The 26,406-nt window shown below is 40.6% G+C and overlaps 1 protein-coding gene across 1 annotated transcript in view; it reads left to right on the top strand.

Annotated features, from left to right (window-relative positions):
* Window positions 1–26,198, top strand: part of LOC128640788 (vasculin-like protein 1) — a 77,291-nt gene extending 51,093 nt beyond the window's left edge. Inside the window, exons 3-5 of the mRNA XM_053693209.1 lie at window positions 15,500–15,622; window positions 16,975–17,104; window positions 25,897–26,198. Coding sequence (XP_053549184.1) covers window positions 15,563–15,622; window positions 16,975–17,104; window positions 25,897–26,198 — 492 coding nt within the window. The 5' untranslated portion in view covers window positions 15,500–15,562. The remainder of the gene's footprint in view (window positions 1–15,499; window positions 15,623–16,974; window positions 17,105–25,896) is intronic.
* Window positions 26,199–26,406: the final 208 nt, after the last annotated feature.

The following is a 26,406-nucleotide window of genomic DNA, read 5'->3' as shown; positions in this document are numbered from 1 at the left end:
TCCAAGCAAGAACAGTCTAAATCTTCTTGGAGACCCAATCAGCCTTGAAACAAGGGAAAACAATCCAAGAAGCCTGCTATTGAATCAAGGACAGCATGAAGGGTCTGCCTCGATCTGGGACCGGATCTTGTAGGGGGCAGGCTTTCCTTCACTCAGGCGTGGGTTTGAGATGTTCAGGATCCCTGGGCAGTGGACAGTGTCCCAGGGATTCAAACTAGAGTTCAAAAGTTTTATTCCCAGAGGCAGGTTTCTGCTTTCAAGATTATCTGTAGACCAGACAAAAAAAGAGGCTTTCTTACACTGTGTACGGGACCTCTCCGACCTAGGAGTGATAGTTAATGTTCCAATGCAGGAACGGGGTCTGGGGTTTTATTCCAATCTGTGGTTCCCAAAAAGGAGGGAATCTTCATGCCAATTTTAAATCTCAAACAAATTTCTCAGAGTACCTTCCTTCAAGATGGAAACTATTCATTCCATTCTTCCTTTGGTCCAAGAGGGTCAATTTATGACGGTGGATTTAAAGGACACGTACCTGCATGTTCCCATTCACAGGGATCATCACAAGTTTCTAAGGTTTGCCTTTCTAGACAAACACTTCCAATTCGTGGCTTTCCCTTTCGTCCTTGCCACAGCTCCCAGAATTTTCTCAAAGGTTCTGGGATCTCTGTTGGCGATGCTCCGATTACGAGGCATTGCAGTGGCGCCCTAGCTGGATGACATCCTGGTCCAGGCGCCATCCTTTCAACAAGCAAGGTCCCACACGGAAATGTTATCCTTCCTGCAATCTCACAGATGGAAGGTAAATTTGGAAAAAAGCTCCTTAGTTCCAAAAACAAGGGTAACTGTCTTGGGAACCATAATAGATTCCCTATCAATGAGATTTTTTCTGACAGAAGTCAGGTAATCAAAGATTTTTGATTTCTTGTCTAGCGCTTCAGTCCGCTCCTCGGCCATCAGTGGCTCAGTGCATGGAGGTAATCGGGCTGATGGTGGGGGCAATGGGCATCATCCCGTTCGCTCGTTTCCACCTCAGACCTCTGCAGTTAAACATGCTTAGTCAATGGAACGGAGTTATGCGGATTTGTCTCCACAAATACTACTGGAGCAGGAGACAAGGGATTCTCTTCAATGGTGGTTGTCTCAGGATCATCTCTCCCAGGGAACCTGCTTTCGCAGACCCTCCTATGTGATTGTGACAAGAGGCCAGCCTTCTAGGAGGGGGAGCAGTCTGGGGCTCTCTAAAGGCTCAGGGAGTTTGGAGTCAGTCTGTTCTGCCTATAAACATTCCGGAGCTGAGAGCGATCTCCAATGCTCTTCTGGCCTGGCCCCAGTTAGCTTCGGCCCAGTTTATCAGGTTCCAGTCGGACAACATAACTTCAGTGGCTTACATCAATCATCAGGGAGGAACATAGCCAAGATATTTCGGTGGGAAGAGACCCACACTTGCTGTCTGTCGGTGATACACATCCCAAATGGTGGACAACTGGGAGGCGGACTTTCTGAGCAGACAGACCTTTCACCCGGGGGAGTGGGAACTTCATCCGGAAGGGTTATCCAGCCTGATTCTCAAATGGGGTCAGCCGGAATTGGATCTCATGGCATCTCGACAGAATGCCAAGCTTCTGAAATATGGATCGAGGTCAAGGGACCCTCAGGCAGTATTGATAGACGCCCTGGCGGTACCTTGGAATTTCAGTCTTGCATACCTATTTCCTCAGTTTGCTCTTCTTCCTCAGGTCATTGCTCGAATTAAGCAGGAGAGGGCGTCGGTGATCCTCATTGCACCGCCTTGGCCTTGTAAGATTTGGTATGCAGAACTGGTGGAGATGTCCTCTCTTCCACCTTGGAGACTTCAGTTGAAGGGCCCTTCCTTTATCCAAATCTGGTTTCTTTGAAGCTGACTGCGTGGAGATTGAACGCTTAATTTTATCCAAGCAGGGATTTTCAGACTGTCATTGAGACCATGATTCAGGCTCGTAAACCTGTGACTAGAAAGATTTAATACAATATATAGCGTAAATATCTATATTGGTGTGAATCCAAGGGCTACTCTTGGAGCAGAGTTAGGATTCCTAGAATTCTGTCATTTCTCCAAGAAGGTTTGGAGACAGGATTATCGGCTAGTTCCCTAAATGGTCAAATATCTGCCTTGTCTATTTTGTTACATGAACGTCTGGCAGACGTACCAGACGTGCAATCTTTTTGTCAGGCCTTGGTCAGGATCAGGCTGTGTTCAAACCAGTTACTCCTCCCTGGATTCTTAATTTTAGTTCTGCAAGGGGCTCAGTTTGAGCCCATGCATTCCTTAGATATTAAGTTATCTTGGAAAGTTTTGTTTCTCGTGGCTATTTCATCTGCTTGTAGAGTGTCAGTGTTCTCTGCATTACAGTATGAGTCACCTTACCTTATTTTTCATTCGGATAATTTAGTTTTCTTCCCAAAGTAGTTTCTGACCGGAACATTAATCAGGAGATTGTTGTTCCCTCATTTTGTCCTAATCCTTCTTCTCAGAATAAACGGCTTCTGCAAAATTTAGACGTGGTTCGTGCTCTAAAATTTTACTTCCAGACGACTAAGGATTTTTGTCAGTCTTCTGCTTTGTTTGTGGTTTTCTTGGGAAAACGTAAGGGACAGAAAGCTACTGCCACTTCCCTTTCTGGCTGAAGAGTATTTTTCGTTTTGCTTATGAAACTGCTGGACAGCAATCTCCAGAGAGGGTTACGGCTCATTCCACGAGGGCTGTTTCTTCCTCATGGGCATTCAAAAATGAAGCTTCTGTAGATCAGATTTGCAAGGCTGCAACTTGGTCCTCTCTTCACACTATTTCAAAATTCTACAAATTTGACACTTGCCTCGGCTGAGGCCGCTTTTGGGAGAAAGGTTCTTCAAGCAGCGGTGCCATCCGTTTAGGTTCCCTGTCTTGGCCCTCCCTTATCTGTGTACTCTAGCTTGGGTATGGATTCCCAATAGTAATTAGATGATCCGTGGACTCATCGTGTCTTTAGAAAGAAAAAATGTATGCTTACCTGATAAATTTCTTTCTTTCTTGACACGATGAGTCCACGGCCCGCCCTGTTCAAAGACAGGTTGTTGGTTATAAACTTCAGACACCTCTGCACCTTATTGCTTTCTTTCTCTCCTTTACTTCGGTCGAATGACTGGGGTGGGAGGGAAGGGAGGTGATATTTAACAGCTTTGCTGTGGTGCTCTTTGCTGGGCAGGAGTGATATTCCCAATAGTAATTAGATGATCCGTGGACTCATTGTGTCAAAGAAATACATTTATCAGGTAAACATAAATTTTCTTTTTCTTGAAAGCTAAAGTTAGGTAGGCTCATATGCTTATTTCTAAGCCATTGAAGGCCGCCTCTTATCTCAGTACATTTTGACTGTTTTTCAGTTAGACTCTGCTAGTTCACGTGTGCCATATAGATAATTGTGCTCACTCCCGTGGAGTTATTTTAATCAATACTGATTGGCTAAAATGCAAGTCTGTCATAAGAACTGAGATGAGGGGGCAGTGTGCAGAGGCTTAGATACAAGTGTATTAATGTCAGTGTTGGTTATAAAAAGCTGGGAAATGGGTAATGAAGGGATTATCTTTTTAAACAATACAAATGCAAGAGTAGATTGTCCCTTTAAATCCCACCCTGACTCAGCACCTGGCTGATTTTTACTGATCACACAGCTAAAATTTTAAGACCATATTAAGCTAAAAACTAACATTTTTCAATGTTTGTTGCACAACTAAAAAATGTAGATAAACTATGCAGTTAATTTGTGCTTTGGATAGCAGAAATGTTAAAATATTGCCTTGTATTCCATTGCCCTAACTTGGCTACTTCATAATCCCACCTGTCTTTCAAAATTTTCTGTGGAAAACACTGTACGGTATTTAAGGTTGCTGCTTTTCTTAGAAAATCTCATAACAAAAATATAAATCACATTTTAAAAGTAAAGCCGCAAAAAGCACGTAGCAGCCCCCTTTCACACAACACATTGACCTGAGATACAGCATACCTAGAATGGGTCCTCAGATTACTACAGAGTGATACTCTTCAGAGGTTTAAAGGAACACACACAGTGGCTGCTGCAGGGAAATCCTATCTCAAGGAAGTGACACCCGGCCTGCAGGAAGGAGATAGGTGCATGGCTCTCGTTCTGAGGACAAAGCGGTTAACTGTGTGCCTGGGCTGTTTTATTATTTTTTGTCCTGACATTAAGATTTCTCCATTTTTTTTTTTATTTTTTTTTTTAGAAGTAAATGGGGGGGTATGGGTTTACTTTACTGCAGGGATTGAAACATTTGTTAAAAATAGTCAGCTCAGTGACCCAGAATGTTTTATACAAATATATGGAAGGACTTGACACCATTTTTTTTGTACTTTTGTGAGTGTTTTTTTTTTTTTTTTTAAAGAAAGTTTCCAGCTTCTGTTATTAAATTAGCTTTGTTCTCATGGTATTCTTTTGTTGCAGATACCTAGGTTAGTAGCATGCAGATGCCTGGAGAACTGTATGGCAGGAACAACTGCTGCTATGTAGTGCTGTAGACACACACGCTCCTGAGGTTACGTCCCTGCTTTTTCAACTTAGGATACCAAGTGTACAACGAAAATTTGTCTATAAAAGTAATTTGGAAAGTTGTTTAAAATCACATGATCTGTCTAAATCAGAAAAGAAAAATGTGTTTCAAACATTACCCCATCACAGACACATGAACTGGGGGAGAGGAGTCAGCTGTACAAAATAGTAATACTGGCTATAATCAGTATTGCTGTAGCCATTGCTCAGTCCCTGTGCAGTACGGTGTTTACCAAGGAGTAAAGGAATTGTTCACTCACCAGCCACTTCCCTCTCTTGTTAATAGCCATTCTTCATTTTGTTCCCTTCTTGGCACTCTTAAAGGGACAGTCTACCAAAGAATTGTTATTGTTTTAAAAGATAGATAATCCCTTTATTACCCATTCCCCAGTTTTGCACAACCAACACAGTTATATTAATATACTTTTTACCTCGTATCTAGGAACCTTCTTCCAGCCCCCAGATCACATGACTGTGACTGTTTATTATCTATTGTCTTATATTTAGCATTGTTTTGTGCTAAATCTTAAATAACCCCCTGTGCCTGAACACAGTGTTATCTATATGGCCCACGTGTACTTTCTGTCTGTGTTGAAAAGAGATTTAAAAAGCAATGAGGCAGCCCTCAAAGGCTTAGAAATTGGCATATGAGCCTACCTAGGTTTAGTTTAAACTAAAAATACCAAGAGAAAAAAAGCAAATTTGATGATAAAAGTAAATTGGAAAGTTGATTAAAATTACAAGTCCTATCTGAATAATGAAAGTTTAATTTATACTAGACTGTCCCTTTAAAGGGACACTCATGTCAAAATGAAACTTTCATGATTCAGAGAGCAATTGTAAACAACTTTCCAATTTATTTCCATTCACAAAATGTGCAGTCTTTTTTTTTTTTATTTAATTTTTTACACCTTTTGAGTCACCAGCTCCTACTGAGCATGTGCAAGAATTCACAGAATATACTTATATGCATTTGATTGGCTGATGGCTGTCACATGATACAGGTGGAGTGGAAATAGACATAACTTTAAAATTTGTCAGAAAAATCTACTACTCGTTTGAAGTTCAGACTAAGTGCTATTGCATTGTCTTATGCATTGGTTTATGCAAATCTACTGTATTAACTGGTCCTTTTTAAAGCAGATAGTACGTTAGGCTTTTTCTTCTATTATCAAACTGACCTATTTGTTTTGGTCTTCTATGCTAAAACTTTTATTAGTGAGCATACTGAAGTAGCCTCTTGAGCATGCACATATATTTATATATGTATGGCATTAAGAACATTTTTTAATGCACTGCTTCCATATAGTGCTAAAGACACCTGCACACTCCTGAGCAAATATGAACATGCATAGGTTTACTTATTCTACAAAGGATACCAAGAGAACTTAGAACATTTTATAACAAATTTATATTTTTTTTAATTGCATGCTGTTTTTAAACCATGACAGTTTGACCCCTTTAAATAAAGCCTCAGTGCAACATAGACAGTCTGTTATAAGGCAGTGAGCTGCTTTATGCCTGCACAGCAGACACATACTAAAATATTCCATTGTTCTAAGTATTGGTCTTTGAGTATACAGTGAAATGAAATAAGGAAGATTGGGTGTGTATAATATAGAGAGAAGTTCTGTTCTCCCTGCAACCTCAACACATTTGGGTTGTGGTTATTAAAAATGTATATCTAGATTTTTAAATTTAAACCACTAATTATATAATTCTATGTAAAAACCCACTTAACCATTACAGTTAAGTGAAATAAACACTGTAAAAACTGGTTCCAAAAAAGGTCAGATGGTTTCTGCCATTTTCCTTGGCTTCGTGGTTAAAGCTTTTGATTCATTCAGCTTATTTGGGGTCGGGTAAAGCCCCATCTCAGAGAATTAAAGTTCATTTAAAGGGACATAATACTCATATGCTAAATCACTTGAAACTGATGCAGTATAACTGTAAAAAGCTGACAGGAAAATATCACCTGAGCATCTCTATGTAAAAAAAGATATTTTACCTCACAATCTCCTCAGCTCAGCAGAGTTAGTTCTGTGTAAAAAGTTATACTTCACCTGCTCCCAGCTGCAGGTAAAAAAAAAAAAAAAAAAAATGAACAGCAGCCAATCAGCATCAGCAGTGCTGAGGTCATGAACTCTTACTGTGATCTCATGAGATTTGAACGACTTAACTCTCATGAGATTTCATAGTAAGCTTCCTTTACCTGATTGGTGAAATAATATGAGAGTTCACGATGCTCATCCTTTCAGTTGTCCCGGGACAGACACACTGATATGCTGCTTAGAAATCCTTTACAATGGGAGGTGGCTACTGAGGAACTTTTGAGGTAAAATATCTTTCTTTTTTACATAGAGATGTTCAGGTGATATTTTCTAGTCAGCTTTTTACAGCTATGCTGCATCACTTTCAAGTGTTTCAACATTTGGGTATTATGGCCCTTTAACTTGATTAGTCTCCACTTTGTGGGCTTTTAAGAATGAAGCTTCAGTTGTTTAGATTTGCAAAGCAGTAACCTGTTCTTCTTTGCATACATTTACTAGATTCTACCGTTTTGATGTATCCACTTCTTCAGAAGTAGTTTTTTGTTAGAAAAGTTTTTCAGGCAGCTGATTCAGTTTGATTCTTCTGCTTATGTTTTAAGCTTTTTCTTTTCATTTAATGAGAATTAACTTAGATTTTGGGTTGTAGGTTATTTTTTTCAGCGAAAATGGCTGTTTTCATTTTTATCCCTCCCTCTCTAGTGACTCTTGCGTGGAGTTCCAGATCTTGGGTATTGCTATCCCATACGTCACTAGTTCATGGACTCTTGCCAATTACATGAAAGAAAACATAATTTATGTAAGAACTTGCAAGAGTCCATGAGGCCCACCCTTTTTTGTGGTGGTTATGATTTTTTGTATAAAGCACAATTATTTCCAAATTTCTTTGATGCTTTTTACTCCTTTCTTTATCACCCCACTACTTGGCTATGCATTAAACTGAATTGTGGGTGTGGTGAGGGGTGTATTTATAGGCATTTTGAGGTTTGGGAAACTTTGCCCCTTCTGGTAGGATTGTATATCCCATACGTCACTAGCTCATGGACTCTTGCCAATATGAAAGAAATTAATTATCAGGCAAGTTCTTACATAAATTATGTTTTCTTTCATGGCGGTGCGTCCACAAGAACCACCCAGAATTTTAGGCAACTGTTCTAGCTTGCACCTTATTTACCCAGCTTTTTCCTTCCTGTTTTTTTCCCTAAACTTCTCCTGTTTTAATTTTTTTTTAATATAATTATTTGTTTTCTTGGTTCTACATTCGACTGATATGGTCAGGGAAGTGGGAGAGATCAAAAGCTTTTGGTATCTCTTCTCCTAGTAGCTAGGAGTTAAATCCCAGTTGTAATGTCTTGTGGACTCTCACCACCATTAAATAAATGCATTTTTGGTTTTCAATTGTTCTTTCAAAGTATTTAGCTTTGGTGTACAGACAGCTAAGGAAGCATTTGTGTGTGTGTGTGTGTATGTATATATATATATATATATATATATATATATATATATATATATATATATATATATATATATATATATATATATATATATATATATATATATATATACACAGTATAAAATAACATAAGGAGGTCTGATTTGCCTGTAAGTTCAACCAATTTTATTGGGTTGTGGTGTCAAAGAAACCCCCAGATATTTCATATACAAAAATAAACCTCAATGAACAATGTCCTGTGCATTTTGTTTTTCTCTGCTGCTGGTATAAAAAGTCATTGGAAACACATTAAAGGGGCAGTATACACCAATTTTCGTATAACTGCATATAATACGCTACTATAAAGAATAATATGCATAGATACTGATATAAAAATCCAGTATAAAACCATTTAAAAACTTACTTAAAAGCTTCCAGTTTAGCTCTTTTTAAAAGGTTACTGGAACACCCACTGCAAGTGTGAAATATGAGACACCCCCTACCCCTTCCTTTGCATATGAAAAAAGATCCTTAACACAAACAGAAGCAAGCTGGAGTAGGTATACGTCTGTATTCTCCTAAAACTTTGGGGCTTGGTTAGGTGTCTGAAAATCAGAGCAATGATATTTAAAAATAAGCTAAACTATACATTTAAAAAAAACAACAAAAAAAACAAAACTTTATGGGCTTTATAAATCTGCAAAACAAAAAAGTGTATAATGTGGAAAACCAATTTTACAGTACACTTTCTCTCCAAAGGGAAACCTGTATTACTGTACATTGCCCCTCTAAAGGCCAAATTCTGAACTGCAGCATGTGATGGATAGTTCTTTCCTGATTCTGTAATTTAATACAAAATTCTCAGCAGTAACCTGTAAGAGGTGCTGATGCATAAAGGCGTTTTGGTTGAGTGTTGCTGCTGTTAGTGCACATGGAATGAACCTTGTTAAGCAGCCATTAGTAAGATTAAAGAGGTTAAAATTAGCAAAAATGCTTTTAGTAAAAGTTTACTGTTTCAGCGGCATACGCGCATATACTACGTGTGACTAGAGGATCAGTAAACAAACACTATACCTGCTGAGAGAGCTGACGGTGGTGAGTATTGCATCAGTGAGGACTTACTTTGTCATGCAAGTCACTGCTCACTCTCTTAGAAGCTGTGTTTGAATATTGGTGCAGGGGGCACTCTGCATTATTATTATTATCGGTTATTTGTAGAGCGCCAACAGATTCCGCAGCGCTAGCATATAAGCTGTTTAACCACTGACCTTGTGTAGTGTACAGAGTTTGTTGTTCATCCCTTAAAGATGACTGCCTGTTTATCATGTACAGCAGACACGGTCTGGAGTGTCCCAGTGATCTCTTGTCTGTCAGTGGAGATCAGCATGTACCTCTCATGCTGTTAGTGGATTCCTTCATGTGAGACTATACAGCAAAAGTGCAGTATCAGTCAAGATTTGCTGCTGTGTATCCAGTCACTCTGGTAGCCAATCAGGATTGTATACTTTAAAATGAAGCCTAGATACTGGCATGCTTTTATCAGGCTTGGAGGAAATCCCTGGAGTGAAGCAGTCTAGTGATAGCCATTAAAGTGCAGCCATGGTCATGTGATCAGTGTGTTTTTTTGCTGAATAAGCACATATGCTGTAAGTGTCCTGTGCACCAGCATTCAAAGCGACACCTTTTCAGAGTCAGCAGTGACTTGTATGACACTTTAAGCCTTCACTGATGCAATAAACATATTTGCCTGCTCTCTAGGTAGGCATGGTGAATCCTAATGCTGTAGTCACACACAGCATATGTGTATAGGCTGCTGAAACAGTAGTACATTTTACAGTATTTGCTTATGGGAGTATATTGCAAAATGCTTCCATTTAAAATTGAAATGCAATTGTGAACTTTTTCTCCCTTTTTAAAGGAAGGTAGGACAAATTTCTTGCCCTACAACATACTCTAGTCCTAAAGTTGAATCCGACTTTCTCTCACAAATTTTAGTCTGAGTGGCATCTTTTCCTGTTGCCATATAGATTAAAAACTAACAAATAGCTTGTTTTTGTACAAATGAAAATGAATTTTCTAATACAGCATGTGCTCTGCTGCCAATGTCTGCCAACTTATTTAACCATTAGTGCCTTCTTTGCATACACCCATATGCACTTGCGAGTTTTTCACAGGGGGATTCGCATAGGAAACAGACCATGGCTTACTGAGATTACCCCTTCATTGGTCGTGTCTGACGCTCAGCGTTGCATACGCTGCAGACAAAGGATCTTTCAGCATGAAGTATTTTATACTTATTTTATACTTAATGACTGAAAGTCCCCTTTATTTGTTGCACTTGTAAGTCCTAGCATTTAAAAAATGCTAGGATTTACCATCATTTTAAATAGATTTTGTAAATGACTTAAAGGGACAGTAAAGTAAAAAAAAATCTCATGATTTAAATAGGGCATGTAATTTTAAACAACTTTCCAGTTTACTTTTATTACCAATTTTGCTTTGTTCTCTTGGTATTCTTAGTTGAAAGCTAAATCTAGGAGGTTCATGTGCTAATTTCTTAGACCTTGAAGACTGCCTCTAATCTGAAAGCATTTTGACAGTTTTTCACCACTAGAGGGCGTTAGTTCATGTGTTCCATATAGATAACATTGAGCTCCGGCACGTGAAGCTCCTAAAAGCAAGCACTGAATGGTTAAAAATGCATGTCTGTCAAAAGAACTGAAATAAGGGGGCAGTTTGCAGAGGCATAGATACAAGATAATCACAGATTCTACGAGGAAGTAAGTAAAAATATAGATAAAGGGGAATCAGTTGATGTAATTAATATACTTAGATTTTGCAAAGGCATTTGATACAGTGCCACATGAGAGATTAATGCACAAAATTAAGGGACTGGGAATAGCTGAAAATGTTAGCTCATGGATAAATAACAGGATAAAAGATAGGGCGCAACGAGTAGTAGTAAATGGATCATACTCAGATTGGACAAAGGTAATCGGTGGCGTCCCCCAGGGATCAGTACTGGGCCCTGTTCTTTTTAATATTTTTATAAATGACTTGGAGCAAGGATTAAATAGCGACATCTCTATTTTTGCAGATGATACTAAGTTAAGTAAGGTCATTAGGTCAGAGCAGGACGAACTCTCTTTACAAAGGGATTTGCTAAAATTAGAACTATGGGCAAGTGAATGGAAAAAGAGATTTAATACGGAAAAATGCAAGGTTCTACATTTTGGAAGTAAAAATAAGCAGGCTACGTATTTTTTAAATGGGACAAGACTTAGCCAAACACAGGAGGAAAGGGATTTGGGAGTAGTAATAGATAACAAGCTAAAGATGGGTGCACAATGCAGGGCAGCGGCTTCAAAGGCTAATAAGATACTAGCATGTATTAAAAGAGGCATTGATTCAAGGGAGGAAAGCATAATTCTGTCATTCTATAAAGCCCTGGTAAGACCTCACCTTGAGTTTGGAGTGCAGTTCTGGGGACCGATTGCTAAAAAAGATATTGCAGAACTAGAAAAAGTTTAGAGAAGGGCTACAAAGCTAATAAGGGGATTGGAGAAATTAACCTATGAGGAGAGGCTAGCCAAACTGGGTCTGTTTTCTTTAGAAAAAAGGCGCTTGAGAGAAGCTCTGTTTATTCCAAGAAAATTGTTTCTGACAAGAGGTCATAATTTAAGGTTGGAGGAAAGGAGATTTAATCTCCTGCAACGGAAACGTTTTTTCACTGTAAGAGCAATAAAATTGTGGAACTCATTACCAAAGGAGGTAGTGAATGCCAATACCATAGATACATTTAAAAATAGTCTGGATAAATTTCTGTATATAAACAAAATTCATGGATATGATTGCTAGTATTAAATGGGTCACATTTTAATGGGGTTATTTAAGCTTAACTGGAGCTTTTTGAAAGTATTTTAGATTTGTATAGGTTGAACTCGATGGACTTCAGTCTTTTTTCAACCTTATCTACTATGTTACTATGTTACAGAGGTAAAAAATATATTATTATAACTGTTGGTTATGCAAAATTGGGGAATGGGTAATAAATGGATTGTCTACCTTTTTAAACAACAAAAATTCTGGTTTTTACTGTCCCTTTAAGGTGGTTACCACATGAGAAGTTTATCAATGAACATGGAAGTGCTGACATGTTTACTCTTATGATTCTGTTTCTTAAATAGAATATAAGTGCATTTGAGCTTTCTGAGTGGCTGTTTTTGATTTTATGACCTGATTTTGAAGAGTGGTAACTGCTTTCCTTTATTTCTAAAATCTGAGGTTTCTGGTGTACCTGCTACCCAATAGAGGTGGTTAAGGTTAAAGGGACAGTATACACTCATTTTTATATAACTGCATGTAATAGACACTACTATAAAGAATAAGATGCACAGATACCGATATAAAAATCCAGTATAAAACTGTTTAACCCCTTAATGACTGAGGACGTGCAGGGTACGTCCTCAGAAAAAAGGCAGTTAATGCCTGAGAACGTACCCTGCACGTCCTCGGTCTGGAAAGCAGCTGGAAGCGATCCTGCTCGCTTCCAGCTGCTTTCCGGTTATTGCAGTGATGCCTCGATATCGAGGCATCCTGCAATAACATTTTTAAGCCATCCGGTGCCGAGAGAGCCACTCTGTGGCCCTCTCTGCACCGGAGATTGTTGGCTTACCGCGTTGGTGGGTGGGAGGCTGGTGGGAGGCGGGTGGTGGCCATCGATGGCCTTGGCGACGAGCAGGAGGGGCGGGATCGTGGGCGTGGGCGATCGGGGCGCGCACTGACGCGCGCGTGCACGGGGAGGGAGCGGGTGGGAACCGCTACACTACAGAAAAAAGTAAAAAAAAAAAAAAGCATAAAAAAGGGAATAAAAGTTTTTTTTTATTTATTAATCAATTAAGGTGTTGGGGTTTGTCTGTTAGGGGGGGTGAATCTACACTACAGAATTTCTATTTTTGTTTTAAAAAAAACGTTTTTTTCTTGAAACTGGGTACTGGCAGACAGCTGCCAGTACCCAAGATGGCCCCCAATAATGCAGAGGGGGAGGGTAAGAGCTGTTTTGGGGGTGGATCAGGGAGGTTGGGGGCTAAGGGGGGAATTCTACAAAGCAGCATATGTAAATATGCTAAAAAAAAAAAAAAACAACAAATTAAAAAAACCTTTTATTTTAGTACTGGCAGACTTTCTGCCAGTACTTAAGATGGCGGGGACAATTGTGGGGTGGGGGAGGGAAGGGAGCTGTTTGGGAGGGATCAGGGGGGTCTAATGTGTCAGGTGGGAGGCTGATCTCTACACTAAAGCTAAAATTAACCCTGCAAGCTCCCTACAAACTACCTAATTAACCCCTTCACTGCTAGCCATAATATACGTGTGATGCGCAGCAGCATTTAGCGGCCTTCTAATTACCAAAAAGCAACGCCAAAGTCATATATGTCTGCTATTTCTGAACAAAGGGGATCCCAGAAAAGCATTTACAACCATTTGTGCCATAATTGCATAAGCTGTTTGTAAATAATTTCAGTGAGAAACCTAAAATTGTGAAAAATTTAACGTTTTTTTAAATTTGATCGCATATGGTGGTGAAATGGTGGCATGAAATATACCAAAATGGGCCTAGATCAATACTTGGGGTTGTCTACTACACTACACTAAAGCTAAAATTAACCATACAAGCTCCCTACATGCTCCCTAATTAACCCCTTCACTGCTGGGCATAAAACACGTGTGGTGCGCAGTGGCATTTAGCAGCCTTCTAATTACCAAAAAGCAACGCCAAAGCCATATAAGTCTGCTATTTCTGAACAAAGGGGATCCCAGAGAAGAATTTACAACCATTTATGCCATAATTGCACAAGTTGTTTGTAAATAATTTCAGTGAGAAACCTAAAGTTTGTGAAAAAATTTGTGAAAAAGTGAACAATTTTTTTTATTTGATCGCATTTGGCGGTGAAATGGTGGCATGAAATATACCAAAATGGGCCTAGATCAATACTTTGGGATGTCTTCTAAAAAAAAATATATACATGTCAATGGATATTCAGGGATTCCTGAAAGATATCAGTGTCCCAATGTAACTAGCGCTAATTTTGAAAAAAAGTGGTTTGGAAATAGCAAAGTGCTACTTGTATTTATGGACCTATAACTTGCAAAAAAAGCAAAGAACATGTAAACATTGGGTATTTCTAAACTCAGAACAAAATTTATAAACTATTTAGCATGGGATTTTTTTGGTGGTTGTAGATGTGTAACAGATTTTGGGGGTCAAAGTTAGAAAAAGTGTGTTTTTTTCCATTTTTTCCTCATATTTTATAAAAAAAATTAGAGTAAATTATAAGATATGATAAAAATAATGGTATCTTTAGAAAGCCCATTTAATGGCGAGAAAAACGGTATATAATATGTGTGGGTACAGTAAATGAGTAAGAGGAAAATTACAGCTAAACACAAACACCTCAAAAATGTAAAAATAGCCTTGGTCCCAAACGGACAGAAAATGGAAAAGTGCTGCGGTCATTAAGGGGTTAAAACTTACTTAGCTCTCAGTTTAGCTTTGTTGAAAAGGTAGCTGGAAAGCCCACTGCAAGTGGGAAATAAGACACTTCCCCCCCCCCTTCTTTTGCATATGAAAAGACCCTTTACACAGACAGTAGCAAGCTGGAGAAGGTAGCTGATGGTATTCACATAAAACTTTGGGGCTTGGTTAGGAGTCTGAAAATCAGAGCAATGTTATTTAAAAATAAGCAAAACTAAAAAATTTTTTTTTTTAAAAACTTCATGTACTATATAAATAGATCTACAAAACATTTATGCAAAGAAAAAATGTGTATAATGTCCCTTTAAAGGCAAATGTCTAATTGTGTACCATGCTGTAGTAGGTAACAAGATATAACTTTAGGCACCCCCAGCGCTAGTTCACTTATCATGCTGTAAAAAAAATGTTTTTGTAGAGTGCTCGCATGCCGGTGTTCTGTTGAAACCTTCAAGATTACACTCAAACTATTCATCTGATTGGTGGTGCAACCTGTCCCTCAGGGAGACGGCACCAATTAGATGGGCACTGTAATTTTTTTTGCATTTATTTTTAAATTAAATTTGACCCAGGCACCAGCTGGACAAACCTGCCATTTCTATGGTGCAGAATGGTGGCTACACACGTTCCACTAGAAATTGGTTCACTGGCTGTGTCACACTCAGTAGCAGAAATGATATCTGGCTCCTGAGTGCACTTTTAACTATTTGCAGCAGTTAAATGTATTCTTAGACATGGACGTTAGTTTAATAACAAATGAGAGCTTTTATTACTGATAAAATGTTGTCCGTTTTGGTCTATGGCTAAAGGCGGTTGTTATACAAACATGACTTATTTTTCTGTGTATTAAACGCTTGTCATGAAATAGTTTCTGCCTTTTGGTAATTCTGTTGGGGTATCTGTCTTGCAGCAGGCACTGCCTTGGCCATGAGGATTAATGCCTCGCTTCATTGACTGGAGACTGAGGACCTAAATGGCGCAGCATGACTTTGTTCCTGCTTGGCTTAACTTCTCTACACCACAGACCACCAAGGTATAGTATTGATGGTGTCTAGATATTTTAAAGGGACAGTAAAGATTAAACTTTCTTGATTCGGATAATGTATTAAGTGGTAAACAATTTACTTCTATCAAATTTGCTTTCTATTTTGGTATCCTTTGCTGAAGAAATGTCTCAGGAGCAGCAATGCACTACTGGGAGCTAGCTGAACATATCGGGTGAACTAATGACAAAGCATCTATGTGCAGCCACCTATCACCAGCTAGCTCCCAACCGGGCATTGCTTCTCCTTGAACCTATCTAGATATGCTATTCTACAAAGGTTACAGAGAGAACAAAGCAGAATTGATCATATACGTAAATTGGAAAGTTGTCACATTGCATGCTCTGTCTGAATCATGAGTTTTAATTTTTACTTTACTGTCCCTTTTTTTTTAAAGGCCCTGCCCAACAACAAATTGATAGCCTTTTTTTTTTTTTTTTTTTTTGCGTAAAGTGTATGTACCAAGTACAGTCCACAGAACAAAAATATTGTGATTTTTCTGAAGAGCTATTGAACTTAAAGCAATTAGATTATGTACACTAAATATTTAATTGTATCAAACGTGATCTCTAATAAACTTCCCACTACCAACATTCCTACCTGGGGTTTGTAATTTTTATTGTAGCAGTGTATGACCAGACGTAAAGCCTGGGTTTGTTGCATATCTCCAGCAACCCTTTTATGCCAGATATATTACATGACCAAGTTGAGGCCAGGTGATGCAACAGCATCCAGGTTATGCCTTAATGTTTCCTCCACTTGATAGTACTGTGTGTAGGGTTTAGAGTTGAAGTGGAGGGTATTATCATACTGATGCCAGATTCTGAATTGTCCTTTTAAGTCTCCCTCACTCCTGCTATGATCTTATAGACTCCCCTGGTACTACATAAATACTACAGGGAATACACTAACCCCTTATCTGATAGACTTATGCTTAGCATGGCAAGAGACACCTACACAGTAATGAATGCAATTCAGATTTAAAGTAACATACCAGCCAAATGTGGAATTTTCCCTAAAATCATGTTTTGCTGATCAATTACACCAAACCACCACCCACACACACCACCACAAAAACAAAAAAAAAAGTTTGGTTAGCCTCATTTCCATTCCTCTGCACACATTTTTAAGGTGGGGAAGTTAAGTAAAAGTTGGCGAAATTTACATTAAAATGAATACAGCCATATCTGTTGTATGCTTGCTGCTAGGAACATGCATTTTGAAAAATACACTTGGAAATGGCTTATGCGAAATAAAGGAACATTCAATTGGCCCTGGAACCTTTTCAATATCCTTATTAAAAAATGCTAGTTTGACCTCAGATTTGTTCTTTCCTCTGAAGTCACCCGCAGGCGTTGTTGAGAAACATGGAGAACATCTTCCAAGGGGTGAGGGTCGTCTGGGTGTGAGTCGCAGGAGACACAACTCTTCTGATGGGTTCTTCAACAATGGGCCTCTCCGCACCACTGGAGGTATCACACAATCTATTTTCTATTATTCCCACAACTGTGTCTTAACATTACATTCATTTTGTATTTTTCGTTTCAGTGCCATATTAGTTTAATGCTTCTTTATTGTAATTACATACGTAACAAACTGTTTTCTACACTTGAGACCCAGTGATCTAAATCTCTCCACTGGCGATATTAACTAAAAAAATCTTCTCAGCACTGTGAGGTTACTCTAAAAAAGATATAAATTCACATTTCTCTTGTTAAGTGTAGTCAGTCCACGGGTCATCCATTACTTATGGGATTATATCTCTTCCCCAACAGGAAGTTGCAAGAGGATCACCCAAGCAGAGCTGCTATATAGCTCCTCCCCTCACATGTCATATCCAGTCATTCTCTTGCAACCTAACTAAAGATAGGTCGTTGTGAGAGGTCTGTCTCACTCTTGCCACCTGTCAGCGATCTACATCCCAGGCGTGTAGAACTGGGAGGCGGATTTCCTAAGTCGCCAGACTTTTCATCCGGGGGAGTGGGAACTTCATCCGGAGGTCTTCGCTCAACTGATTCATCATTGGGGCAAACCAGATCTGGATCTCATGGCATCTCGCCAGAACGCCAAGCTTCCTTGTTACGGATCCAGGTCCAGGGACCCGGGAGCGGTACTGATAGATGCTCTGACAGCCCCTTGGGTTTTCAACATGGCTTATGTGTTTCCACCATTTCCGATGCTTCCTCGACTTATTGCCAAGATCAAACAGGAGAGAGCATCGGTGATTCTGATAGCGCCTGCGTGGCCACGCAGGACCTGGTATGCAGACCTAGTGGGCATGTCGTCCTGTCCACCATGGTCTCTGCCTCTGAGGCAGGACCTTCTAATTCAGGGTCCTTTCAACCATCCAAATCTAATTTCTCTGAGGCTGACTGCATGGAGATTGAACGCTTGATTCTATCAAAGCGTGGCTTCTCGGAGTCGGTTATTGATACGTTAATACAGGCTAGGAAACCTGTTACCAGAAGAATTTACCATAAGATATGGCGTAAATATTTATATTGGTGCGAATCCAAGAGTTACTCATGGAGTAAGGTTAGGATTCCTAGGATATTGTCTTTTCTACAAGAGGGTTTAGAAAAGGGCTTATCCGCTAGTTCGTTAAAGGGACAGATTTCTGCTCTGTCCATTCTTCTACACAAGCGTCAGGCAGAAGTTCCAGACGTTCAGGCTTTGGTTAGGATTAAGCCTGTGTTTAAGACTGTTGCTCCGCCGTGGAGCTTAAACTTGGTTCTTAACGTTCTGCAAGGCGTTCCGTTTGAACCCCTTCATTCCATTGATATCAAGCTGTTATCTTGGAAAGTTCTGTTTTTGATGGCTATTTCCTCGGCTCGAAGAGTCTCTGAGTTATCTGCCCTACATTGTGATTCTCCTTATCTGATCTTTCATTCAGACAAGGTAGTTCTGCGTACTAAACCTGGGTTTCTCCAACATAGGTGTGTCCGGTCCACGGCGTCATCCTTACTTGTGGGATATTCTCCTCCCCAACAGGAAATGGCAAAGAGCCCAGCAAAGCTGGTCACATGATCCCTCCTAGGCTCCGCCTACCCCAGTCATTCTCTTTGCCGTTGTACAGGCAACATCTCCACGGAGATGGCTTAGAGTTTTTTAGTGTTTAACTGTAGTTTTTATTATTCAATCAAGAGTTTGTTATTTTGAAATAGTGCTGGTATGTACTATTTACTCAGAAACAGAAAAGAGATGAAGATTTCTGTTTGTATGAGGAAAATGATTTTAGCAACCGTAACTAAAATCCATGGCTGTTCCACACAGGACTGTTGAGAGCAATTAACTTCAGTTGGGGGAACAGTATGCAGTCTCTTGCTGCTTGAGGTATGACACATTCTAACAAGACGATGTAATGCTGGAAGCTGTCATTTTCCCTATGGGATCCGGTAAGCCATGTTTATTACGATCGTAAATAAGGGCTTCACAAGGGCTTATTAAGACTGTAGACTTTTTTTGGGCTAAATCGATTCATTATTAACACATATTTAGCCTTGAGGAATCATTTTATCTGGGTATTTTGATATAATAATATCGGCAGGCATTAGACACCTTATACCTTAGGGGCTTTCCCAAAGCATAAGCAGAGCCTCATTTTCGCGCCGGTGTGGCGCACTTGTTTTTGAGAGGCATGGCATGCAGTCGCATGTGAGAGGAGCTCTGACACTTAGAAAAGACTTTCTGAAGGCGTCATTTGGTATCGTATTCCCCTTTGGGCTTGGTTGGGTCTCAGCAAAGCAGATACCAGGGACTGTAAAGGGGTTAATGTTTAAAACGGCTCCGGTTCCGTTATTTTAAGGGTTAAAGCTTCCAAATTTGGTGTGCAATACTTTTAAGGCTTTAAGACACTGTGGTGAAAATTTGGTGAATTTTGCACAATTCCTTCATGTTTTTTCGCAATTGCAGTAATAAAGTGTGTTCAGTTTAAAATTTAAAGTGACAGTAACGGTTTTATTTTAAAACGTTTTTTGTACTTTGTTATCAAGTTTATGCCTGTTTAACATGTCTGAACTACCAGATAGACTGTGTTCTGAATGTGGGGAAGCCAGAATTCCTATTCATTTAAATAAATGTGATTTATGTGATAATGACAATGATGCCCAAGATGATTCCTCAAGTGAGGGGAGTAAGCATGGTACTGCATCATTCCCTCCTTCGTCTACACGAGTCTTGCCCACTCAGGAGGCCCCTAGTACATCTAGCGCGCCAATACTCCTTACTATGCAACAATTAACGGCTGTAATGGATAATTCTGTCAAAAACATTTTAGCCCAAATGAACACTTGTCAGCGTAAGCGCGGCTGCTCTGTTTTAGATACTGAAGAGCATGGCAACGCTGATACTAATATCTCTGAAGGGCCCCTAACCCAGTCTGATGGGGCCAGGGAAGTTTTGTCTGAGGGAGAAATTACTGATTCAGGGAACATTTCTCAACAGGCTGAACCTGATGTGATTGCATTTAAATTTAAGTTGGAACATCTCCGCATTCTGCTTAAGGAGGTATTATCCACTCTGGATGATTGTGACAAGTTGGTCATCCCAGAGAAACTATGTAAAATGGACAAGTTCCTAGAGGTGCCGGGGCTCCCAGAAGCTTTTCCTATACCCAAGCGGGTGGCGGACATTGTTAATAAAGAATGGGAAAGGCCCGGTATTCCTTTCGTCCCTCCCCCCATATTTAAAAAATTGTTTCCTTTGGTCGACCCTAGAAAGGACTTATGGCAGACAGTCCCCAAGGTCGAGGGGGCGGTTTCCACTTTAAACAAACGCACCACTATACCCATAGAGGATAGTTGTGCCTTCAAAGATCCTATGGATAAAAAATTAGAAGGTTTGCTTAAAAAGATGTTTGTTCAGCAGGGTTACCTTCTACAACCAATTGCATGCATTGTCCCTGTCGCTACAGCCGCATGTTTCTGGTTCGATGAGCTGATAAAGGCGGTCGATAGTGATTCTCCTCCTTATGAGGAGATTATGGACAGAATCAATGCTCTCAAATTGGCTAATTCTTTCACCCTAGACGCCACTTTGCAATTGGCTAGGTTAGCGGCTAAGAATTCTGGGTTTGCTATTGTGGCGCGCAGAGCGCTTTGGTTGAAATCTTGGTCGGCTGATGCGTCTTCCAAGAACAAGCTACTTAACATTCCTTTCAAGGGGAAAACGCTGTTTGGCCCTGACTTGAAAGAGATTATCTCTGATATCACTGGGGGTAAGGGCCACGCCCTTCCTCAGGATCGGCCTTTCAAGGCAAAAAATAAACCTACTTTTCGTCCCTTTCGTAGAAACGGACCAGCCCGAGGTGCTACGTCCTCTAAGCAAGAGGGTAATACTTCTCAAGCCAAGCCAGCTTGGAGACCAATGCAAGGCTGGAACAAGGGAAAGCAGGCCAAGAAACCTGCCACTGCTACCAAGACTGCATGAAAAGTTGGCCCCCGATCCGGGACCGGATCTGGTGGGGGGCAGACTCTCTCTCTTCGCTCAGGCTTGGGCAAGAGATGTTCTGGATCCTTGGGCGCTAGAAATAGTCTCCCAAGGTTATCTTCTGGAATTCAAGGGACTTCCCCCAAGGGGGAGGTTCCACAGGTCTCAGTTGTCTTTAGACCACATAAAAAGACAGGCATTCTTACATTGTGTAGAAGACCTGTTAAAAATGGGAGTGATTCATCCTGTTCCATTAAGAGAACAAGGGATGGGGTTCTACTCCAATCTGTTCATAGTTCCCAAAAAAGAGGGAACGTTCAGACCAATCTTAGATCTCAAGATCTTAAACAAGTTTCTCAAGGTTCCATCGTTCAAGATGGAAACCATTCGAACTATTCTTCCTTCCATCCAGGAAGGTCAATTCATGACCACGGTGGATTTAAAGGATGCGTATCTACATATTCCTATCCACAAGGAACATCATCGGTTCCTGAGGTTCGCATTCCTGGACAAGCATTACCAGTTCGTGGCGCTTCCTTTCGGATTAGCCACTGCTCCAAGGATTTTCACAAAGGTACTAGGGTCCCTTCTAGCTGTGCTAAGACCAAGGGGCATTGCTGTAGTACCTTACTTGGACGACATTCTGATTCAAGCGTCGTCCCTTCCTCAAGCAAAGGCTCACACGGACATCGTCCTGGCCTTTCTCAGATCTCACGGATGGAAAGTGAACGTGGAAAAGAGTTCTCTATCTCCGTCAACAAGGGTTCCCTTCTTGGGAACAATAATAGACTCCTTAGAAATGAGGATATTTCTGACAGAGGCCAGAAAAACAAAGCTTCTAGACTCTTGTCGGATACTTCATTCCGTTCCTCTTCCTTCCATAGCTCAGTGCATGGAAGTGATCGGGTTGATGGTAGCGGCAATGGACATAGTTCCTTTTGCGCGCATTCATCTAAGACCATTACAACTGTGCATGCTCAGTCAGTGGAATGGGGATTATACAGACTTGTCTCCGAAGATACAAGTAAATCAGAGGACCAGAGACTCACTCCGTTGGTGGCTGTCCCTGGACAACCTGTCACAAGGGATGACATTCCGCAGACCAGAGTGGGTCATTGTCACGACCGACGCCAGTCTGATGGGCTGGGGCGCGGTCTGGGGAGCCCTGAAAGCTCAGGGTCTTTGGTCTCGGGAAGAATCTCTTCTACCGATAAATATTCTGGAACTGAGAGCGATATTCAATACTCTCAAGGCTTGGCCTCAGCTAGCGAGGGCCAAGTTCATACGGTTTCAATCAGACAACATGACAACTGTTGCGTACATCAACCATCAGGGGGGAACAAGGAGTTCTCTAGCGATGGAAGAAGTGACCAAAATCGTTCTATGGGCGGAGTCTCACTCCTGCCACCTGTCCGCTATCCACATCCCAGGAGTGGAAAATTGGGAAGCGGATTTTCTGAGTCGTCAGACATTGCATCCGGGGGAGTGGGAACTCCATCCGGAAATCTTTGCCCAAGTCACTCAGCTGTGGGGCATTCCAGACATGGATCTGATGGCTTCTCGTCAGAACTTCAAAGTTCCTTGCTACGGGTCCAGATCCAGGGATCCCAAGGCGGCTCTAGTGGATGCACTAGTAGCACCTTGGACCTTCAAACTAGCTTATGTGTTCCCGCCGTTTCCTCTCATCCCCAGGCTGGTAGCCAGGATCAATCAGGAGAGGGCGTCGGTGATCTTGATAGCTCCTGCGTGGCCACGCAGGACTTGGTATGCAGATCTGGTGAATATGTCATCGGCTCCACCTTGGAAGCTACCTTTGAGACGAGACCTTCTTGTTCAGGGTCCGTTCGAACATCCGAACCTGGTTTCACTCCAGCTGACTGCTTGGAGATTGAACGCTTGATCTTATCGAAGCGAGGGTTCTCAGATTCTGTTATCGATACTCTTGTTCAGGCCAGAAAGCCTGTAACTAGAAAAATTTACCACAAAATTTGGAAAAAATATATCTGTTGGTGTGAATCTAAAGGATTCCCTTGGGACAAGGTTAAGATTCCTAAGATTCTATCCTTCCTTCAAGAAGGATTGGAAAAAGGATTATCTGCAAGTTCCCTGAAGGGACAGATTTCTGCCTTGTCTGTGTTACTTCACAAAAAGCTGGCAGCTGTGCCAGATGTTCAAGCCTTTGTTCAGGCTCTGGTTAGAATTAAGCCTGTTTACAAACCTTTGACTCCTCCTTGGAGTCTCAATTTAGTTCTTTCAGTTCTTCAGGGGGTTCCGTTTGAACCCTTACATTCCGTTGATATTAAGTTATTATCTTGGAAAGTTTTGTTTTTAGTTGCAATCTCTTCTGCTAGAAGAGTTTCAGAATTATCTGCTCTGCAGTGTTCTCCTCCTTATCTGTTGTTCCATGCAGATAAGGTGGTTTTACGTACTAAGCCTGGTTTTCTTCCAAAAGTTGTTTCTAACAAAAACATTAACCAGGAGATTATCGTACCTTCTCTGTGTCCGAAACCAGTTTCAAAGAAGGAACGTTTGTTGCACAATTTGGATGTTGTTCGCGCTCTAAAATTCTATTTAGATGCTACAAAGGATTTTAGACAAACATCTTCCTTGTTTGTTGTTTATTCTGGTAAAAGGAGAGGTCAAAAAGCAACTTCTACCTCTCTCTCTTTTTGGATTAAAAGCATCATCAGATTGGCTTACGAGACTGCCGGACGGCAGCCTCCCGAAAGAATCACAGCTCATTCCACTAGGGCTGTGGCTTCCACATGGGCCTTCAAGAACGAGGCTTCTGTTGATCAGATATGTAGGGCAGCGACTTGGTCTTCACTGCACACTTTTACCAAATTTTACAAGTTTGATACTTTTGCTTCTTCTGAGGCTATTTTTGGGAGAAAGGTTTTGCAAGCCGTGGTGCCTTCCATTTAGGTGACCTGATTTGCTCCCTCCCTTCATCCGTGTCCTAAAGCTTTGGTATTGGTTCCCACAAGTAAGGATGACGCCGTGGACCGGACACACCTATGTTGGAGAAAACAGAATTTATGTTTACCTGATAAATTACTTTCTCCAACGGTGTGTCCGGTCCACGGCCCGCCCGGGTTTTTTTAATCAGGTCTGATAATTTATTTTCTTTAACTACAGTCACCACGGTATCATATGGTTTCTCCTATGCAAATATTCCTCCTTAACGTCGGTCGAATGACTGGGGTAGGCGGAGCCTAGGAGGGATCATGTGACCAGCTTTGCTGGGCTCTTTGCCATTTCCTGTTGGGGAGGAGAATATCCCACAAGTAAGGATGACGCCGTGGACCGGACACACCGTTGGAGAAAGTAATTTATCAGGTAAACATAAATTCTGTTTTTTACCTAAGGTTGTTTCTAACAGGAATATCAATCAAGAGATTGTTGTTCCTTCATTATGTCCTAATCCTTCTTCAAAGAAGGAACGTCTTTTGCATAATTTAGATGTAGTCCGTGCCCTGAAGTTCTACTTACAGGCAACTAAAGATTTTCGGCAAACTTCTTCTTTGTCGTTTACTCTGGACAGAGGAGAGGTCAAAATGCTTCAGCTACCTCTCTCTCCTTTTGGCTTCGTAGCATAATACATTTAGCCTATGAGACTGCTGGACAGCAGCCTCCTGAAAGGATTACAGCTCATTCTACTAGAGCTGTGGCTTCCACCTGGGCCTTTAAAAATGAGGCCTCTGTTGAACAGATTTGCAAGGCTGCAACTTGGTCTTCACTTCACACTTTTTCAAAATTTTACAAATTTGACACTTTTGCTTCTTCGGAGGCTGTTTTTGGGGAGAGAGGTTCTACAGGCAGTGGTTCCTTCTTTTTAATGTTCCTGCCTTGTCCCTCCCATCATCCGTGTACTTTAGCTTTGGTATTGGTATCCCATAAGTAATGGATGACCTGTGGACTGAACACACTTAACAAGAGAAAACATAATTTATGCTTACCTGATAAATTTATTTCTCTTGTAGTGTAGTCAGTCCACGGCCCGCCCTGTCTTTTAAGGCAGTTCTAAATTTTAATTAAACTCCAGTCACCACTGCACCCTATGGTTTCTCCTTTCTCGTCTTGTTTCGGTCGAATGACTGGATATGACATGTGAGGGGAGGAGCTATATAGCAGCTCTGCTTGGGTGATCCTCTTGCAACTTCCTGTTGGGGAAGAGATATAATCCCATAAGTAATGGATGACCCGTGGACTGACTACACTACAAGAGAAATAAATTTATCAGGTAAGCATAAATTATGTTTTTATCTCGAGGGTTGCTAAAGTAGCTATGCTGGGTTCTATATGTGAAGGGGATCGATACATTACAGTATGTTTTTATTTTTTATTTTTCGTGTTTTAAGCAAAAAAAAAAACCTACAACATTTTTGTGATTTTCTTTTTTGAACTTCAGGCTATCAGTCACCCGTAAGCAGCCATTCAGTTTTACATCACCATACAGTCATGATGTAGCCTTTCCAGATCCTAGGTAGTCTTGACTTCTAGAATTTTATGCCTGGGTCCTATGTAAGAGTCCAGTATCCTTCATGCAGGGAATTAATTGTATGACGAGTTTGTTTTAGAAACAGTGCATGTATATAGCGGCATCATTTGGGTATATGTAACCGCAATAAAACAGAGTTAGAAAAGCTAATACAGCTGGGTATGCTTGTTGTTGAGCTGTTGATTTATTCACTTTGGTTGCAGCGACATATTTCTGTTGATTATACTTTTCGCACTGAAGATTGGGTTGTAAACAAAATTTAGAATATTTCAGGCATGTTTAGATTAATCACAGAACAGCTTGAAATTTTACACAAAATTTTCCGCTTTTGATTAGATTCCTGGCATCAGCCTTCCCTTCTGCGTCACGACTCTGTGGACTCCGGGGTCTCTAAAGGCACAAATCAGAGCACTCAGGCAGGATGGCATGGAACGACCCGTGGGCAGGATGGTGCCATGCAGAGGGTTGGAGGAAATGGCAGCAATGGAGCAGGAAATGGAGGCCAGCGACATCGAAACGGCAGCGCCATATCTCGTAAAAACCCAGCCCTGCAGGAAAAACTGCCGCCCGAGACCAGAGAGGAAAAGAACGCGGAACGTAAAAAGCTGCAGTTTGAAGAGGAGGATTTTGTATGTTGAACAACATTTAATAATGCTTTAACTTTTTACATTTAAATTTAGCATACCTTCCTTTATTTGTGCTCAGCCAGTCCTACTAGTGACTGTTTTAATATTTTACATTTTATATCGTTCACTTCGCCTCAATCCAGTCCACAAAATTGAATGTGATTGCATATTATGTGCTAGCAATATAGCTTTAATTCACTCTCCTGTACTTGTAAATAGA

Source organism: Bombina bombina, chromosome 10 (assembly GCF_027579735.1).
Source record: "Bombina bombina isolate aBomBom1 chromosome 10, aBomBom1.pri, whole genome shotgun sequence".
NCBI lineage: Eukaryota > Metazoa > Chordata > Amphibia > Anura > Bombinatoridae > Bombina > Bombina bombina.
This window is presented reverse-complemented; position numbering and strand designations above follow the sequence as displayed.